Source organism: Ranitomeya imitator, chromosome 4, assembly GCF_032444005.1.
Source record: "Ranitomeya imitator isolate aRanImi1 chromosome 4, aRanImi1.pri, whole genome shotgun sequence".
In the NCBI taxonomy this organism is placed as follows: Eukaryota; Metazoa; Chordata; class Amphibia; order Anura; family Dendrobatidae; genus Ranitomeya; species Ranitomeya imitator.
Window position 1 is genome coordinate 436,048,436 of NC_091285.1, and position 21,647 is coordinate 436,070,082.

General features: G+C 42.9%; 1 protein-coding gene across 2 annotated transcripts in view; it reads right to left on the minus strand.

Moving 5' to 3' along the window:
- TLN2 (talin 2) overlaps positions 1-21,647 on the minus strand; it is a 328,992-nt gene that overhangs the window by 150,124 nt on the left and 157,221 nt on the right. For both annotated transcript variants that reach the window (XM_069765599.1, XM_069765598.1), the window contains exons 9-15: positions 17,920-17,983; positions 17,375-17,479; positions 9,712-9,867; positions 9,273-9,374; positions 8,356-8,432; positions 8,065-8,248; positions 1,114-1,227 (exon numbers count right to left, since the gene is read on the minus strand). In XM_069765599.1, the coding sequence (XP_069621700.1) occupies positions 1,114-1,227; positions 8,065-8,248; positions 8,356-8,432; positions 9,273-9,374; positions 9,712-9,867; positions 17,375-17,479; positions 17,920-17,983 (802 nt within the window). The remainder of the gene's footprint in view (positions 1-1,113; positions 1,228-8,064; positions 8,249-8,355; positions 8,433-9,272; positions 9,375-9,711; positions 9,868-17,374; positions 17,480-17,919; positions 17,984-21,647) is intronic.

Below are 21,647 nucleotides of genomic sequence, written 5' to 3' on the forward strand. Positions count from 1 at the left end.
ATATATCGGCCGTGCTTGTGTAGAGATAACTTGGCACTAGCTCGAGAGCTTCATTCTGTCAGTCAAGTATTGATAACCCATCCAATGCTACCAGTGTAAAGACCCAGGATATTCACTTACATACAAGTTGTCCACTACTCAGAAGATCCCTTCAGTTGCTATATTAACCCTTATAACATACAAAACAGCCTATACTTCCGATGCCATTTCAGAGATGCCGGCTCAGAGTCTCTGGATGGTGTTGTGTCATGTAAACCCTGCAGCCAATCAGTGGCCACTTCAGCGTCACTTCCTTCAATCCTAACAGATATCCAGGGGCAGTCAGAGGACATGAGCATCTCTAACGTCTTCTGGGTGTCAGATTAGTCCATAGACAGTGAGGGTGAAACGCCACTGATTGGCTGCAGGGCTTGCATGACATAACATCACGCAAGCCCCGGGAGAGCTAGTGCCGTCATCCCTGGAATGGCACCGAAAGGGAGCATAGGCTGTTGAGAAGGGATTGTCCAAGTAGTGGAAAACCCCTTTAAGATTCACATCCTGTCTATGTGCCGCATGGAATGAAAACTTCTATGACTACTATAACAAAATAAAGCAAAACCATCCATCAGCAGTAAGCCGCTATAGGGAAACGTGGCTCAAGGCTGCAGCAGGAAACAATGCAATAATGTGACACTCAGAATAGAGGAGCTGATGAACATTTCCATTGTAATAATGGTTTCCAGGCAGTTTTTTTTCAGTTGTCAGACTTATTTCCAAGCATGTGCCATCTTTAATGTATTTCAGCAACCCTGGGATAAATGTTTATTGCTGTAGCTTTGAATAGACATTCAGGTTTTCCTAGCTCAGAGACATTCTCCAATCTCTTTCAATGCAGAACATGGTTTTGAAGATGAAACCTGCAGACTATTGAGGATTAGAAATGTTTTATAAAAATCACTTTCTTGCTGCGACGCTAAACAGCTTTTTACTAAACCCAAGTTGCCCTGCACTTAACTAAATTGCTATGTGTCGAATATATCCAAAAGTGTATGTAGCAGAATTAGACTGATCGGTGGACAAATGTCCTAATAAAATAATAATTCATACACACAGATCATATGAGGTTCTTACCATGTCGTGTCCCAGAGGTGGTAGATTGTCCACTTGGCTCAGATCATCATGTGCCTGTTGAACTGCATGCATGCTGGTGTTAATGGTCCCCATCAGAGCTTGCTGAGCTGATGTCTATGGATAAGGAGGAAAAAAAAAACCTGAATGTGATGCACATACCAACCAAGGCAAATTCATTCCAAACAGAATAGATTTGTTGAATATCTACACATTTCCATATAAAACACCACCTAAAGCGTGCCTGCACAGCTCCATCCATTCATAGATGCAACCGCAGATGCAGCCATTGAGCAGATGCAAATGGCAGAGAAGGCTCCTTCCGCCAGCAGTGCACACATCCTTACAGAACACTGAAAATATTTTCCAGCAGCCTCGAAAACGAACAGAAAGTAGGTTAGGAGACAATTCAACTAATTAGCAGCGACATATGGCCGGACAGTTCGGGATGTGATTAATTGAAAGGATGAGCAGTACAAGGCATCTAATAAGGCAAAGACCGAGACAAAACGATTGAATGCTTTCCGCTAGGAATAAAATGGGCACAAGTGTAAAAAGGAGCACGTGAGAGGGCGGCATTCTGCCACTAGGGCTTCTCTTCCCCCCGGACAGAGAGGCAGATCTGGAGCGACAGCATGGAAACCGGAATCCATAGAAGGACAGAAAACTTTTCATGAACCCAAGAAAAAAATGGCATAGTAATAAAGAATCTTAAAGGAGAAGAACTAATTACTACACCCAGGTGCCAGTTGTATGTCAGATTGGATTATTTTTATTTTTTTGCTCTCTTTCAAGATTTTGTTTTGCAGCCAGACGTATAGTAAAACGCCTTCACACCGCCTATGGAGCTCCTCCAAATTGATTCCAGTTCAATTACCTCAGCCGAGCTTGGTTTATGCCGAGTATTAGTGGCGATCCTGGGAATAATTAGCCGATAAGACTGAGGACGTGTTTACTTTTGCATGATTTGGCGTCATTAAACGAGTGATCGGCTTCATCAAGCATGAGATTACATCTAAGTGAGACACAGGGCTTTGTAACAAATGTGATATGCAGAAAAAAAATATTTTCATGGTAAATCAAATTTGGACAAAGGGGATTCCATATAAATACAGTGAGTGATGTACTAATGTAATGCAACTAATTTTATGGCATAACTGCATAGAAAACTGCACCATTTCCAATAATCATATTTGCCATGTACAATATATATATATGATACGTTAAAAGTCCCCCATATACCTGAAGCACCTATGATAATCTTAAAGGAGGTGTCTGCTTTAAGGAAAGTGGACCCCAAACACAGTAAAATACTTGCCATAATAAAGCAGGTACTCGCCCTCCCTGGGTCCAGAACCGGCTCCTCATCGCTGCTCCCATATCTGTGTTTTGGCGGCAGCGGTGATATCATAGCAACAGTGTGCATCAACGCTGTAGCTAATCACTGAGCGCAGCGGCTAGTCCTGTCTACTTGATTAGCTACAGCAGTAATGAGTGTGAAATCACCGCTGCAGCCAATCCACCAAGACCGCAGCAGCCCCAAGGAGCCAGCACTAGGCCCAGGAAGGGCGAGCACCTGTACCTTGCTGCTTTTATTATTTTATATATTTCACAGTGTTTGGGGTCCGCTTTATTGAAAGAGAAAACCCCCTGTAATTCACCTGTCTCAATGAGTGGAAAGGAGCTTGTGTCCTCAATTCTGTTATTTTTGCTCAAAGGGAATCTGTCACCTACTTTTCTGTATACAAGCTGTGGCCACCGCCATCAGGGGCTTATCTACAATATTCTGTAATGCTGTAGTTAAGCCCCCCGATGTAACCTGAAAGATCACAAACCACCAGACCTGAGAACAGACAGGGTGGAGGTGTTGGCTTGCTCCTTTCATCACAATGTGCTTTCCAAGTAAACCCCAACCCCCCCCCCCCCCGGTTCCCTCACTTACATTTCCTTACTTTGAAGTCCATGCCATCAGACTCTTTAAGCCCTTCTTGCGAGTGGCGGTTGTTTATCGCCCTCCAGGCTCCTCCTGCAAGTTTCTAGACCACTTTGCCACCTGGCTTACTCACTTTCTATCCTGTGACATCCCCGCCCTCATCATGGGAGACTTTAACATCCCCATCAATGATCCCCTCTCCCAATCTGCCTTATCTTCTTTCTCTAACCTCTTCATTCAGCCTCTCACAGTTTACTAATTCTACGCATGAGGACGGGAATACTCTGGACCTGGTTTTCTCCGGTCCCGACTCGCTGCACAACTTTACTAACTCCCCTCTCCGCTCTCGGACCACAACCTTCTTTCCTTCTCTGTCAAGAATGTTCTCCTCACCCGGGACACCCCCACTTACCACACTTATCGGAATACACGTACCATTAATACCCAGCAGCTTATGGACAACCTCCACACATCTTTAGCCCCCATCTCCTCCCTCTCCTGTCCAGACTTAGCATTGTCACACTTCAATAATACACTGAAGAATGCCCTAGATGAAGCAGCCCCTTCTACAGGCAGAAAGACCCGACACAGACAACGGCAGCCATGGCACACTATGCAAACACGCTTTCTTCAGCGTTGCTCAAGGTGTGCAGAGCGGCAGCGGAGGAAATCTCTCTTAGCAGAAGACTTCATTCAGTGTAAGTTCATGCTTAAAACCTATAGCTCTGCCCTTCATCTGGCCAAACAATCCTACTTCACCACCCTCATCACCTCACTATCCAACAACCCAAAACGACTTTTTGAAACCTTAAACTCCCTCCTGAGACCTAAAGTACAGGCCCCATCACCAACCTCAGCGGTGAGGATCTGGCCACTTATTTCCTAGAAAAAAAACACATCCATCAGGATATCTCAGCCCAATCTCCTCAGTGCCTGGATCCCCTTCCCTGACACACCTCAAGCTCACTATACATCTTTGAGCCTGTTTCAGAAGAAGAAGTTTCCAAGCTCCTCGCTTCTGCTCGGCCTACAACCTGCAACAGTGACCCCATTCCTTCACGTCTCCTGCAGTCTCTCTCACCAGTGGGCACCACTCACCTGACTAAAATATTTAACCTCTCTCTTTCTTCAGGTATCTTTCCCTCCTCATTTAAACATGCAATCATAACCCCTTTACTTAAAAAGCCATCCCTGGACCAGAACTGCACTAACTACAGACCTGTCTCTAACCTTTCCTTCATCTCCAAACTCCTGGAACACTTGGTCCACTCCTGTCTAATCTGCTATCTCTCGGCTAACTCTCTTCTCGACCCCTTACAATCTGGTTACCACTCTTTACACTCCACAGAAACTGCCATCACTAAAGTCTCTAATGATCTAATAACAGATAAAACCAAAAGGTCATTGCTCCCTGCTGATTCTCCTGGATCTCTCCAGCATTCGACACGGTGGATCACCACCTCCTCCTCACTATGCTCCGCTCTATAGGCCTCAAGGACACAGCCCTCTCCTAGTTCTCCTCCTACCTCTCTGACAGCTCCTTCACTGTATCTTTTGCCGGCTCCTCTTCCTCTCATCCCCCTCCTACTATCGGGGCTGCGCAGGGCTCAGTCCTAGGTCCCCTCCTCTTCTCTCTATACACTGCCCCTATTGGACAAACAATCAGCAGATTTGGGTTCCAGTATAATCTCTAAGCTGACGACCCCAAATTATACACTTCTTCCCCTGACATCACCCCTACCCTACTTCAGAATGCCAAGGATTGTCTGTCTGCTGTCTCTAACATCATGTCCTCCCTCTATCTGAAACTAAATCTCTCCAAAACGGAACTTCTTGGGTTTCTCCCTTCTACGTTTCTCCCTTCTACTAACCTCACTCTACCCAACATCGAAATTACCCTGGAGGGTTCAACCATAACTCCCAAGCAGCATGCCCGCTGTCTTGGGGTCACATTCGACACCGAACTTTCCTTTGCTCCCTATATCCGATCACTCACTCGCTCTTTTCACCTACATCGTAAAAACATATCCAGAATCCGACCTTTTCTCACCTTTGAAACTGCTAAGACTCTTACTGTCGCTCTTATTCATTCTCATCTGGACTACTGCAACTCTCTTCTGATCGGTCTCCCTCTTACCAAACTTTCTCCTCTCCAATCCATCTTGAATGCAGCAGCAGGGTCATATTTCTGTCCAGCTGCTTCACCGATGCCTCCATCTTGTGCCAGTCATTACACTGGCTACCCATTCGCTACAGGGTCCAGTATAAACTCATCTCTCTCACCCACAAATCTCTCCACAGTTCTGCACCGCCTTACATCTCCTCTCTCATCTCTGTCTATCGCCCTACACGTGCCCTCCATTCTACAAATGACCTAAGACTAACATCCCCCGTAATCCGAACCTCGCACCTCCGTCTCCAAGACTTCTCTCATGCTGCACCAGCTCCCTGGAATGCACTTCCACAGACGATCAGACTGATACCTAGCCCGATCTATTCAAGCGTGCTTTAAAAACCCATCTCTTTAAACAAGCCTACCACATCAACAACCGTATTTTTCGGACTATAAGACGCACCCCAAATTTTCAGAATACAAATAAGGGGAAAAAAAAAATGTTTCAAATGGCGGTACGTCTTACAGTCCGAATTCAGCTTACCAGTGAAGGGATCGGCACAGGTGGAGAAGTGGTCACAGGGGTCTTTCGGTGGTCCAGGCTGGTGCGTTGGCCTCCAGGAAATCCCATCCCAGGCTGGTGCTCTGTGCTTGGGCAGGGGTGGAGGCTCTGTGCTTCGGGGTAGTGGCTGTGCTCCGGTGCAGGGGCTGTGCTCCGCTCCAGAACAGTGGCTGTGCTCCGGGGCAGGGGCTGTGGTCTGGAATAGTGGCTGTGCTCCAGGGCAGGGGCTGTGCTCCGGGGCAGTGGCTGGGCTCCGGGGCAGGGGCTGTGCTGCGGGGCAGGGGCTGTGCTGCGGGGCAGGGGCTGTGCTGCGGGGCAGGGGCTGTGCTGCGGGGCAGGGGCTGTGGCAGCAGCTCTCTGGGCTCAGTGAGGGCTCCGACGGCATTTCGTCAAAGCCCGGTGGCCCCCCGCTCATCCGTTAATGGCATGGCAATGTTGCGGTGGCCTCTGAGAACATGGGCGCCGGGAAAATGGCCGCCGGCTGGCGCACGCTCAGATTCAGATCTTGTTGCCGAGATCTCGCCCCGAGATCTCAGGAGACGAGATCTCGTTGACGAGATTTGAATCTCAGCGTGCGCCGGCCCGGCGGCCATTTTCCCTGCGCCCATGTTCTCGGAGGTCACCGCAACATGCCATTAACGGATGAGCGGGGGACCACCGGGCTTTTTCGAAATGCCGTCGGAGCCCCCACTGAGCCCAGAGAGCTGCTGCCACAGTCCCGCAGCCCCACAACACAGTCCCTGCCCGCAGCACAGCCACAGCCGCACCAGCATGGGAAGGGAGGCTGCATCGGGACCGCCGCCGCATGATTTGTAAGTATATTGCGACTACAAGACGCACCCCCATTTTCCCCTAACATTTTTGGGGAAAAAAGTGCGTCTTGTAGTCCGAAAAATACGGTACTCAGTAAAATAACTTTGCCCTGTTCCCTCCTTCCAAATATTATTCTGAATCTGCACCCTACTATTCATCTGTCTCCACACCCTCCATGCACATGATAACTGCACTTGATACTTGACTATTGCACTTAAACACACGGGCTGATGACCGGATCATGGAGCTTTATATGAAAATCCCTATTTATTAGAATTGCTAGACCTGAAATAACAAGCACTTTTCACCTATTGTGTCCCCCCCATTTCCTTGTAGAATGTAAGCCCGCGAACAAGGACCTCACTCCTAATGTCACTGTTTAAAGTGTCTTAACTTGTATTGAATTTATTGTCTGTACATGTCCCCACTTAAATGTAAAGTGCTGCAGAATATGTTGGCGCTATATAAATAAAAATTATTATTATTATTATTATTATTATTATAAGAAAAAGATAGATTATACTCACCCAGGGGCGGTCCTGGTGCAGTCTGGGTCCGATGGGGTCGCAGGTCCGGGTCCTCCCATCTTCATACGATGACGTCCTCTTCTTTGCTTCATGTCGCGGCTCCTGCGCAGGCGTAATTCTCTGCCCTGTTGAGGGCAGAGCAAAGTACTGCAGTGCGCAGGCCCTGGGCTTCTCGGACCTTTCCCGGCGCCTGCACACTGCAGTACTTTGCTCTGCCCTCAACAGGGCAAATCAGTACGCCTGCACAGGAGCCACGGTAGGAAACAAAGAAGAGGACGTCACCGCATGAAGATGGGAGGCGCCAGACACGGACCTGCGACGCCCATCGGACCGGACCGCCCCTGAGTGATTATAATCTAAATTGTTTTTCTTATCTTACACGTTACATTGGGTGCTTATCTACAGCATTACAGAATATTGTAGATAAGCCCCTGATGTCCGTGGCCAAAGCTTATATACGAAAAATGAGGTGACAGATTCCCTTTAAGGCCCCATTCACAGGTCGAATTGCCATTCTTTCTTTATACAGGTTACATTCTATAACTGGTTTTACACATCCACAAAAAAAAGGGAGATATGTCGGAGTTTGGTCTTATTCATGCACCAATCTCACACATTTCAATGAGTGAGTCCGAGAGGTTTCCCAACACCATGTTGCATCCATGTGCTGTCCAGACGTCTGAGATCAGTCCAAGGATACACAGCGACATGTGTAATGCAATGTGAAGATCACAATGCTACATGAAATCTAATGACTGTCACCCACAAAGTCCAATCCTACTGGACTTCGGTCGCAGTTTACACAGAACTTTGCCATCATACTCCACAGTGACAGCTATGTGCGACTGACTTGCCTGTGATCGGTCTATGATTTGAGTATTTTTCAATGCTAAAATGAAATATTCGTGAGACCGTAAGTCACAGAAAGGCAACACATGAATATAGACCTAGTGAAATAAGAGAAAACACCAGATTTACCACCAAAAGCCAGCTCTCATTCACTTACCAGTGGAGGCATGTGGCCTCTGTGCATTTGGCCTGTGGTGAGCTGCTGCTGAGCGGATGGCATGGTCCCGATGTTAAATGTTTCTGGTCCACTCGATCCTGAGCGTATGATAGCTGGGAGAGCGACTGTGCCATGTTCAGGCTTGCCAGGCCGAGTGACTTGCTGCTGTTGAAGAATAGTGGATCTGAAAAGAGAGAGGAGTGATTTTGTTCCTGCAGGTTTAATTCAGCAGTGCGTGTTTTTTTTAATGGTGCACTTAATAAGCACAAAATATGGTCGCCGTATACTCACTTCTTTGGGGATATTGACTCTTCTAACATTGTGGATTCTTCATCTCCCTCTAATCCAAAGCGGTCTTTACTTTGTTTCTAGAGCAATTGAATATTATCAATATATTGAGACAAGTAACATTAAAAAAAGAACCATTTGTAAATCGAAAAAATATTTTTAAAAGGGAACCTGTCAACAGGTTTTTCCCATATAAAGTGCAGCCACCTCCATTATGGACCTTTTTTTTTTTTTTAAAGCAAACTAGAATTCTGTAAAAAAAAAAAAAAAAAAAAAAAAAAAAACCACAATCCAGTCTTAAGGTCCCAAAAAATAGCTTACTAATACTTTACAGACGAATGGTCCATCCAATAGGCATCTCTGGTCTTGATCCGACGCCTCCTCTCTCCTATGGATTGCCCGTCTCCTTCCCTGTTTCATGTGGATGACACACCCTACATCATTCTCGCAGTGTCCTCCACAACGCTCATATACCGGCATACTTCCGGCTCATCGGTGCTCTTTGGTCTCTCCCAGTGCATGCGCAGTACAGTTTTTTTGCTCTGCCCTTGTTAGGGAAGGAGTGCACCTGCGCAGGAGCGGGATGGAGGACACTGCGAGGATTATGTAGGATGCATCATCCACATGAAGCAGGGCAGGAGGATGGCAATCTAAAGAAGAGAGGAGGTGCTGGATCATGACCAGAGACGACCATCGGAAGCACCACCCCGTTTGTAAAGTATGATAAAAGCTAATTTTTGGGATCAGCAGACTGGATTTGTGACTTATATTTTTTACAGCTTTCCATTATGCTGTACAAAAAGGTCCTAATGGTGGTGGCCGAATTTTATATGGGAAAAACATGGCGACCGGTTCCCTTTGAGGAAAATTCTAAATGATTAAACCAGCAAAGGAATAATGTCTGAATTATATCTTTGTACCTTCTTGAGTATGATGTCTATGTATCCCGCGATTAGCTGAGAGATCTGCTCCCCTTCAGTGGTCTGTACAGAATAATAACTCTCTTGGTATTCTCCAAAGTCCTAAAGTGTATGAGCAATTAACGTTGGTTAGATAAAAAAAATCTCATGGCGTACCATGACAATGCATCAAAGCATGACCATTTAAAGGCAGCTTAGGGTTTAACTAGAGAAATGGCATAGCTTAGCTCAAAGTTAGTAAGAGAAATAATTCACAGCAGCTCCTGACTGTTCTCAGCAGCCGTTACACACAAAACAGAGTATCTCACCCTGTGAAATGGTATTTTTACTGGTGCCCGGTCAAAAAAAAGTCTCCAAAGCAAAAGAATCAGAATTTGTAATGATGCTCCACATTGATACTCATCACATAATGGAGGGAAACATGAAGACTAGAATATACCAGAGTGAAGCTTTTTGGCGAAGCAGCCCAACGTTTCACCGTTGTCAGCGGCCATTCCTGTACTACGTCCTTTGTTTTTTCATCTACCCTCATCACAGAATCCTTAGTGATGCCCAGCAAACGAGGCACAAGCTTGTTTTTGCCCTTCATCTTTTCCTGAGAACACACAAAAATAAATAATAGACAGAAATTTAGGTAGGAAATACTGTAGTTGAACACACACATCTAATTCTTATTTATTACTGCACAGCTGATAAAAAGGATCTGTGCCCCCTCCTCTATGTAAGATGACTTCTTAAGGCGTGGGGGTGGTGCATGAGTCAGGTCAAGCCTGGACTTCATACATTTGCTGACTCCTGGGGTCAGCAGAAAATGTAGACAGAAAATGTGGAAAGATCTGACCGCAGGGAGTGTGTCTAGGTTTAACAATCAAATCTTAACAAGGATGATAATTAGGTAAGAAAGCACCAGGGGAGATGAAAGATGTAAGGGGAGGAAAAAAAAAGCATTAAAAGGCAGAAAGAATGTGTCATGAAATTAGATTTCTTTCATTCTGCCATATAATACAATAAAACAGTAAAACAATGTGGGGTCAAAGCAGAAAACTACAAAATTTCAGAACTATAGACGGTTGGTAAAGTGACTACACAAAATATGATTATGCCATCAGACTATTCAAAAATAGCTATGGAGGATAACCACTATATAAAACATAACCTTTAGAATAATCAAGTTAAAACTCTTGGATCCCAACAAAACACATACATAAACCAACAAAAAACGTGCTCAGGTGAACCAGTGCTCAAGATAAAAAAAAAAATGGAACAGTCTTACCAGTCTAGACGGACGTATAGAAAAATATCTCCCAATCTCCCAGAGTTGAGAGTGGTGGTTCCAGGGAAAAGGGTGGGGATAGGATTACTTCCACTGTCTTCCCTGTAGCACCCCTGTATAACTCCTGTCCTGACAAGGACAGGCCCCGAGTGAGCCCTACTATGGACACCCACCATCCAATATGTAAACCCAAACTGTCTTATCTCCCAACGCGTTTCAACTCAAGGTAAGTCCTCAATATAATGCTGAAGGTCTCCTCCTTTTTGAAGTCTGCCCAGAAATACAGCGCCGCCCCCCTAGCCACTCTTAACACTATACCTGTAAAGGATCCATACTCAGGACCGCTAGCCCACTACATCTGGACATGATGCGGTTAACTTAAACTGCCATGAGTGTGCAGGACTTTTGCAACACTCCTCTGTACTGTGACAATGCCGGCGCACACAAAATGGCACCGACATTTCTGATGTTCTGTGCTGTAAACAGGACTTCTTTTAGATGGTCGGCGGAAGGGACGTATCCAAAATGGCGCCGCTACTTCCGGTGGCGTGCGATCCAGCTGCTGTAGCCGAATGGTGGCCCGGCATGACACCGGTCAATATGTGCGGCGGACCTACATCCGTTAACCCTTTATGGATCATTTACAGGTATAGTGTTATGGATGGCTAGGGGGGCGGCGCTGTATTTCTGGGCAGACTATAAAAGGAGGGGACCTTCAGCATTATATTGAGGACTTGCCTTAAGCTGCAGACACAGCTGACCTTTGCTGATTATTTTGGGTACCCAGCCACTGCGGGACCCAATCTGAACGGACATATATGAACTTTATTGCTGGATTGGTGACTTGGCCCATTGGCACAGATTTATTTCAAGACTCCCCTGATGATTCTCCTGCACGGGAGTTGAAACACGTTGGGAGATAATAGACAGTTTGGGTTTACATATTGGATGGTGGGTGTCCATAGTAGGGCTCACTCGGGGCCTGTCTTTGTCAGGACAGGAGTTATACAGGGGTGCTACAGGGAAGACAGTGGAAGTAATCCTATCCCCACCCTTTTCCCTTTGCCCTGGAACCACCACTCTCAACTCTGGGAGATTGGGAGATATTTTTCTATACGTCCGTCTAGACTGGTAAGACTGTTCCCTTTTTTTTTTTTTTTATCTTGAGCACTGGTTCACCTGAGCACATTTTTTGTTGGTTTATGTAAGTGTTTTGTTGGGATCCAAGAGTTTTAACTTGATTATATTAAAGGTTATGTTTTATATAGTGGTTATCCTCCATAGCTATTTTTGAATTGTCTAACCCTGAGGGTATATTTATGGCGTGGCCTTTTGCACGCTATAGCTATTTCTATGTCATCAGACTGAACAAAACCTTCATTTATGGACACAAAATAACAATCAGACCAAGGTTTAATAATGTGCAAATATTTTAGCATCCCGGCCCAACTACAAGCTTTATGAGCCATAGTAAAAGTGTATCTTTATTACGTATGAAAAAAAGTGGCGCATTACACCCATAACAAATATTTTCCAAATTTTGTGCATTACCATTAAAGACACATGAATAGTCATAGCCGAAAGTGTTGGTACCCTTAAAATTGCTCCAGAAAATGAATTGAGATTCTGATTTGGCTTTTAGCACAAGTCAAATTTAAGTCAAGTTAAAGGGTCAACAGTGACTTGTAGGATTGCCAAGTCCAACTGGTGGTGCTATAGCGTTCAAGTCCTCTTCTGCTCTGAAGAGGCAATTTGCATATCCAGAAAATTAAGTATTTCTCCTAGAAAACTACTGCAATTACACATTTTGTTATACACCTATTTCCTTTATGTGCATTTGAACAACACAAAAAAAAATAAAATGGAAAAATAGGCAAATCAGACATCATTTCGCGCTAAACCCCCAAAATAGGCAGGATAAAATTGATGGCACCTTCAACTTATTCTTTGGCTGCACACCCTTTGGAATAAATGACTGCAATCAATCGCTTCCTATAACCATCAACAAGCTACTTACACCTCTCAACTGAAATTTTGGACCACTCTTCTTTTGCAAACTGCTCCAGGTCTCTAATATTTGACGGTGCCTTCTCCCAACAGCAATTTGAAGATCTCTTCACATGTGTTCAATGGGATTTACATCTGGATGGCGTGCTGGCCACTTCAGAACTCTCCAGTGTTCTGTTTCCATCCATTTCTGAGTTCTTCTTGAAGTTGGGGGTCATTGTCCTGCTGGAACACCCATGACGCAAACCCAGCTTTCTGTCAATGTGCACTATATTGCCATCCAAAATTTTTTGGTAATTTTCAAATTTCAATATACCTCACACACAGTCAATGCACCCAGTGACAAAGGACACAACACAACCCCAAAACAGCTCACCCTCCACCATATTTGACTGTAGGTAATGTGGTTTTTTCTCTGTAGGCTTCATTTAGTTTTCAGTAAACAGTAGAATGATGTGCGTTTCCGAAGAGCCCAATCTTGGTCTCATCTGTCCACAAAATGCTTTCCCAGAGGGATTTTGGCTAGTCATGTACATTTTAGCAAACTGCAGTCTAGCTTTTTTATGTGTGTGTCAGCAGTGGGGACCTCCTGGGTCTCTTGAAATAGCATTTCATTCAACGGTCAACGGATAGTTCCCGCTGACACTAGTGTACCCACAATGTGCAGGACAGCTTGAATTTCTTTGGAACTAAACAGGTGTAATTGCAATCATTTTCTCGGAAAAATACTTCATTTTCTGGAACAATTTCAAAGGTGCCAACACGTTCAGCCATTTTTTCTTCAGAAAATACTACCACTAAGGCTGTGTTCCAACAATGAGTTTTTGATGAACATAGCATCCTTATTGGTGGTTGGAATTCATAGAAATCTTGTGCTAGCTGTGGGTGTTTTTTTTTTTTTTTCATGCTGCATAAACTGACCTGCAGTGCAGGTTTCAAATCCACAACATGTCAATTTCTCTCGAGGATACGCTGAGTTTTATGTACAGATTTCATAAAATTGTATTGAATGTGAAAAATCTGCAGGTAAACGCACTAAAACACATGGAATCCGCGCACAACCGTATCAATAAAGTTTTGGAAAGCCAGATACCAGGAGGTAACAAAAACGAAGCAGCTTTATTTAACCCCTTTACCCCCAAGGGTGGTTTGCACGTTATGGACCCGGCCAATTTTTACAATTCTGACCACTGTCCCTTTATGAGGTCATAACGCTGGAACGCTTCAACGGATCCCGGTGATTCTGACATTGTTTTCTCGTGACATATTGTACTTCATGATAGTGGTAAAATTTCTTTGATATTACCTGCGTTTATTTGTGAAAAAAACGGAAATATGGCGAAAATTTTGAAAATTTCGCAATTTTCCAACTTTGAATTTTTATGCAATTAAATCACAGAGATATGTCACACAAAATACTTAATAAGTAACATTTCCCACATGTCTACTTTACATCAGCATAATTTTGGAACCAAAATTTTTTTTTCTTAGGGAGTTATAAGGGTTAAAAGTTGACCAGCAATTTCTCGTTTTTACAACACCATTTTATTTTAGGGACCACATCTCATTTGAAGTCATTTTGAGGGGTCTATATGATAGAAAATAACCAAGTGTGACACCATTCTAAAAACTGCACCCCTCAAGGTTCTCAAAACCACATTCAAGAAGTTTATTAACCCTTCAGGTGTTTCACAGGAATTTTTGGAATGTTTAAATAAAAATTAACATTTAACTTGTTTTCACAAAAAATTTACTTCAGCTCCAATTTGTTTTATTTTACCAAGGGTTACAGGAGAAAATGGACCCCAAACCTTGTTGTACAATTTGTCCTGAGTACACTGATGCCCCATATGTGGGGGTAAACCACTGTTTGGGCGCATGACAGAGCTTGGAAGCGAAGGAGCGCCATTTGACTTTTTAATGCAAAATTGACTGGAATTCAGATGGGACGCCATGTTGCGTTTGGAGAGCCACTGATGTGACTAAACATTGAAACCCCTCACAAGTGACACCATTTTGGAAAGTAGACCCCCTAAGGAACTTATCTAGAGGTGTGGTGAGCACTTTGACCTATTAACTGATTCACAGAAGTTTATAACTTAGAACCGTAAAAATAAAAAATCATTTTTTTTTCACAAAAATTATCTTTTCGCCCCCAATTTTTTATTTTCCCAATGGTAAGAGAAGAAATTGGAACCAAAAAGTTGTTGCACAATTTGTCCTGAGTACGCTGATACCCCATATGCGGACTTTTATGATTGGCAGCCGTCACACACTGAAAGACGCTTTTTATTGCAAAAAATATCTTTTGCGTTACCACATTTTGAGAGCTATAATTTTTCCATATTTTGGTCCACAGAGTCATGTGAGGTCTTGTTTTTTGCGGGACGAGTTGACGTTTTTATTGGTAACATTTTCGGGCACGTGACATTTTTTGATCGCTTTTTATTCCGATTTTTGTGAGGCAGAATTACCAAAAACCAGCTATTCATGAATTTCTTTTGGGGGAGGCGTTTATACCGTTCCGTGTTTGGTAAAATTGATAAAGCAGTTTTATTCTTCGGGTCAGTACGATTACAGCGACACCTCATTTATATCATTTTTTTTATGTTTTGGCGCTTTTATATGATAAAAACTATTTTATAGAAAAAATAATTATTTTTGCATCGCTTTATTCTGAGGACTATAACTTTTTTATTTTTTGCTGATGTTGCTGTATGGCGGCTCGTTTTTTGCGGGATAAGATGACGCTTTCAGGCTGTGTTCACACGTTGCGTTTTTTTCGCTGTTTTTCCCGATAAAAACGCTATAAAACCGCAAAAAAAACGCATACAATAAGCATCCCATCATTTAGAATAAATTCCGCATGTTTTGTGCACATGATGCGTTTTTTTCCGCAAAAAAAACGCATACCGCACAAAATACGGACATGCTCTATCTTTTTGCGTTTTTTTGTGGATTTCCCACTCCAAAATGCATTGGGAAGTGTCCGGAAAAAAACGTGGCAAAGACGCGTCAAAACCCCGGCAAAATCGCGGCAAAAATGCATGCAGTTTTCTTGCGGATTTCATGCAGAAAATGTCCGGAATTCTCAGGAATTTTCTGCATGAATTCCTGAACGTGTGCACATAGCCTCAGCGGTACCATGGTTATTTATATCCGTCTTTTTGATCGCGTGTTATTCCACTTTTTGTTCGGCGGTATGATAATAAAGCGTTGTTTTTTGTCTCTTTTTTTTTTTCTTACGGTGTTTACTGAAGGGGTTAACTAGTGGGACAGTTTTATAGGTCGGGTCGTTACGGACGCGGCGATACTAAATATGTGTACTTTTATTGTTTTTTTTTTTTATTTAGATAAATAAAATTTTTTTATTATTTTTTTTACACACTTGTAAAAAAATTTTTTTACTTTTTTACTTTGTCCCGGGGGGACGGGGACAATTCAGATCGGTGATCTGACAGTTTGCACAGCACTCTGTCAGATCACCGATCTGTCAAAGAGCGCTGCAGCGTTACCAAGTGCCTGCTCTGAGCAGGCAGGCACTTGGTAAGCCACCTCCCTCCCTGCAGGACGCGGATCCGCGGCTATCTTGGATCCGGGACTTGCTGCAGGGAGGAAGGTAGGAGACCCCCGCAGCAACGCGATCATATCGCGTTGCTCCGGGGGTCTCAGGGAAGCCCACAGGGAGCCCCCTCCCTGCGCGATGCTTCCCTGCACCGCCGGCACATCGCGATCATGTTTGATCGCGGTGTGCCGGGGGTTAATGTGCCGGGGGCGGTCCGTGACCGCTCCTGGCACATAGTGCCGGATGTCAGCTGCGATAAGCAGCTGACACCCGGCCGCGCTCCCCCCGTGAGCGTGGCTGATCGCCTATGACGTACTATTCCGTCCTTGGGAAGTAGGGCCCACCCCACATGGACGGAATAGTACGTCTAATGGCAGAAAGGGATTAAAGCATGAAACACTAAAAAGACAAAAACCCCAGCAGCAAAAATTCGATAAAACCACATATAAAGAAAACTTGCGTAAAAACCCAAGTGAATAGAAAAAAAGGAAGGATCTGCCTGTAGATCATAACTAAGACACAAGGCGAAACGCATTGATATTTCCTAACAGTATGTTAGTGCCTGACAATATGTGTTACTTATTTTAATAGCTTTTCAATAAACGCAATATTTTAGCCACCTCTGCCCACCACTGGATCCTTCTTTATTTTTCTATTCATTATGGCTACTCACCTTGATCCGTTAGAGACATTGGTCGACATTGGGGAGAACATACACACATGCTGGTAAGCTGACTTTCCTATTTTCTAGTAAAACCCAAGTAACCTAATTTATGAAATAAATGCAGATATTCTGCAACATCAAAAATGCCCAAATACTCATCGTGGAAACGTAGCTTTAAGGTTCGCTCAGATTAGAATATTACTCCTACTTGTGTGGTCCGTGTTAACATCTGATATCACATGGACCAGTAATACTCAGAAGCTTTCCAGATGACAGTTTTTTTTTTCACAAGGACAGTGTCCATGTGAGAAAACAAAACTACAGCATGCACTAGTCTCATACACTTTTCATATAAGACTCGTCCATTCAAGTCTATGGGTGCTCACTTTATTATTTTGCAAAGGAATACGAAAATACATCTTAGAAAACCCCTTTACCAAGGTTACTGGACTACTCTCTATTAAAGTAGGGAGAAAACTTTCAGCCTCTTGTGTGTGCGAATGACGTTCTCAGATACAGATGATCTGGTTTATTTTATGTACAGGCAACAAACATCATAAAAGAATATGTATACATCTCCACATATCTCCTACCTTAACTAAAAAGAATGAAACTCCATAAGTGCGTAGAGACCGAGCAAGCTTCACGTATTTCACCTTTGCTTCGATTTCTGTCATTTCCCCACAGTTTTTATGTTCCTGGGGGCCACAAAAATCAAATAGTGCAGTTTTAAAACAAAAAAAAGACACTGCAAACTTATGAAGATAATTTTTTGCTCCAGTTAATAAAGATTGTGTGCAATACAAAATATATTAGTAAAGACATGTTATTCATCAGTGTCATTTAAGGTGTTATAGGAATGGGCATCACCCAAAATAGAGGCCATTAAATCACAAATTCATTAGTAAAGTCGTGATATTCATCAGTTTTATATAAGGAATATAGGAAAAGGCATCAGAAAAATAGGGGCCATGAAATCTGTTCAGACCACATAGTGTGTAACACAATCAAAAGATGCATGAGCCAGAAAAAAAAAAGCACCTGCAATGGACAGAATCATCACTGCCCTGAAATTTGTGCCTTTTAGTAAGAGAAGCTAAACAATGCCTACTTGTAAAACAATAAAAAGGAACTGAACCTGAAATATCTTTTTTTCGGCTCCTCTCTGCTTGATATATTCCTTAGGGAGAAACTCCTTCAAGCTGAAACAAATAAGTGATTTACTAACAGCTTACAAAAAAATATAGCAGTAATATTTTGACCCATGAAAAAGACGTTCATAAAAGCAAATTGTACATAGAAGTCTCAAATCGTAACTACATTTTTTATTATTTCATTATTCTGCAAGCTCTGAAAAGTTGATTTTTTTTTAATTATTTCAATACACTTCATTACCCTAATTTTGCTCCTTCTCTAATAAACACTATACTCAGTCAGTATACTGGAATTTGCCAGTACTCAGACAGCAAGAATCCCGAACTCTGAACATAGTGTACAGATCTTGTTGAGCAGCGGATGAAAGGAGCTAGTAAAGGGGCATGAATAAAGCATTGAAACCACAATGCAGCATAGTGTTTGGGAGACAAGGAATCATAATAAGATGAAATATATTACAAAAATAACTTTGCACTGCCTGGAGGATAAGAAAAAAAAAAGTTTAATCACACATTAACAATTTCAAGGTATTTTCCAAGACTATTATCGTTGATATTATAGATCATCAATATCAGATCTGTAGGGGTCCAACTATGCCTATGATCAGTTGATTGATTGAAGGGGTTGTGGTGCTTATTTCATTCTTTAATGTGCATTTTACAGCAGCTCTGCATGGTACTAGGTGTTGGATATAGTGGAGATGATAAATTCTTCTGGCTGGCAGAAGTTACCTTTTTAAGATGTTTATCTGAATCTACAGTGCCTTTAAAAAGTCATACCACTTCAAATTTTCCACATTTTTTTCTAAATGTTTTTATTTGGATTTTATGTGATATATCAACATTAAGAATACAATATTTGTAAAGTATAAAGGAAATTATACATAATTTTCTAAAAGCTTTAAAAATATAAATCTGAAAATTGTGACCAGCATATGTAATTCAGCCCCACTGTAGTCTGATACCCCTATATAAAATCCTGAAAGACCAGTTGCCTCCATAACTCACATAAATAGGTTATTTAGTACACTAATGTTCTGTGAAGGGCTCAGATGTTTGCTTGAAAACATTAGGGATTAAACAGCATCATCAAAACCAAGGAACACACTAGACAGGTCAGGGAAAAAGCTGTGAAGAGGATAGGTTACAAAAATAAATAAATGACCCCAACTCGTTACAGCTCACATGGCAATGTTCAAATCCATCATCCAAAAATGGAAGGAGTATGGCACAACTGTAAACCTACTAAATCATAAAATCCACCTACAGTGGGTACGGAAAGTAATCATACCCCTTTACATTTTTCTCATCAACGTACACTGTGCATCTCCCCATCTTGACTGAAAACTAGAAATGTAGTAATTTTTGCAAATTAAAAAAGAAAAAAAATGAAAAATGACATGCTCATAAGTATTCAGACCCTTTGCTCAGTATTGAGTAGAAGCACCTTTTGAGCTAGTACAGCCATGAGTCCTTCCTTCCTGGGAATGATGCAACAAAATTTTCACACCTGGATTTGGGGATCCTCTGCTATTATTCCTTGCAGATCCTGTCCAGTTCCGTCAGGTTGGATGGTGAACGTTGGTGGACAGCCATTTTCAGGTCTCTCCAGAGATGCTCAATTGGGTTTAGGTCAGGGCTCTAACTAGGCCAGTCAAGAGTGGTCACAGAGTTGTTCTGAAGCCACTCCTTTGTTATTTTAGCTGTGTGCTTAGGGTCATTGTCTTGTTGGAAGGTGAACATTCGGCCAAGTCTGAGGTCCAGAGAACTCTTGAAGAGGATTTCATCCAGGATATCTCTGTACTTGGCCGCATTCATGTTTTCTTCAATGACAACCAGTCGTCCTGTCCCTGCAGCTGAAAAACACCCCCATAGCATGATGCTGCCACCACCATGTTTCACTGTTAGGATTGTATTGGGCAGGTGATGAGCAGTGCCTGGTTTTCTCCACACATACCGCTGGGAATTATCACCAAAAAGGTATATCTCCGTCTCATCAGACTAGAGAATCATATTTCTCATAGTCTGGGAGTCCTTCATGTGCTTTTTAGCAAACTCTATGCGGGCTTTCATATGTCTTGCACTGAGGATAGGCTTCCGTTGGGCCACTTCTGCCATAAAGGCCAGACTTGTGGAAGGCTGTAGTCATAGTTGAACTTTCTCCCATCTCCCTACTGCATCTCTGGAGCTCAGCCACAGTGATCTTGGGGTTCTTCTTTACCTCTCTAACCAAGGCTCTTCTCCCTTGATTGCGCAGTTTGGCTAGACAGCGAGGTTTAGGAAGACTTCTGGTGGTCTCAAACTTCTTCCATTTAAGGATTATGGAGGCCACTGTGCTCTTAGGGACATTGAGAACTGCAGAAATTATGTTGTAACCTTGGCCAGGTCTGTGCCTTGCCACAATTCTGTCTCTGAGCTCCTTGGCCAGTACCTTGGGGATCCTAGTTAATGATAAACTTACCTGGAGCAGCCAGTGCCAGGCAGCAGCTGCCAAGGCAAACAGGATCATGGGGTGCATTAAAAGAGGTCTGGATACACATGATGAGAGCATTATACTGCCTCTGTACAAATCCCTAGTTAGACCGCACATGGAGTACTGTGTCCAGTTTTGGGCACCGGTGCTCAGGAAGGATATAATGGAACTAGAGAGAGTACAAAGGAGGGCAACAAAATTAATAAAGGGGATGGGAGAACTACAATACCCAGATAGATTAGCGAAATTAGGATTACTTAGTCTAGAAAAAAAGACGACTGAGGGGCGATCTAATAACCATGTATAAGTATATAAGGGGACAATACAAATATCTCGCTGAGGATCTGTTTATACCAAGGAAGGTGACGGGCACAAGGGTGCATTCTTTGCGTCTGGAGGAGAGAAGGTTTTTCCACCAACATAGAAGAGGATTCTTTACTGTTAGGGCAGTGAGAATCTGGAATTGCTTGCCTGAGGAGGTGGTGATGGCGAACTCAGTCGCGGGGTTCAAGAGAGGCCTGGATGTCTTCCTGGAGCAGAACAATATTGTAATATTGTAACTATGTTACTATGTTACCTTTGACGCCATGATTCTCATTTGGTCTGACATTCACTGTGAGCTGTGAGGTCTTATATAGACAGGTGTGTGCCTTTCCAAATCAAGTCCTATCAGTTTAATTAAACACAACTGGACTCCAATGAAGGAGTAGAACCATCTCAAGGAGGATCACAAGGAAATGGACAGCATGTGACTTAAATATGAGTGTCTCAGCAAAGGGTTTGAATACTTATGACCATGTAATATTTCAGTTTTTCTTTGCAAAAAATTCTACATTTCTCTTTCTTTCAGTCAAGATGTCAAGGTGTAGAGTGTACATTAATGTGAAAAAGAACTTTTTTGAATTTACCAAATGGCTGCAATTAAACAAAGAGTGAAAAATTTAAAGGGGTATGAATACTTTCCGTACCCACTGTAAAATGACATCCCAAGCAAGGAGAACACTAATTAGAGAAACACTTACAAAGAGACATTCTTACCCATAGAATCAAAATGAGTCTTTGAGGTTACCGCATGAACAAAGAGTTCCCCAATTGGAGAAATGTGCAAAGGATTAAGGGTTGGGGGGTCCCTATATCTATCTACAGTATGCCACAAAAGTGAGTACACCCAGCACATTTCTGTAACTATTTTATTGCATCTTTTTATGCTACAACACTGAAGATATGATACTTTGATGC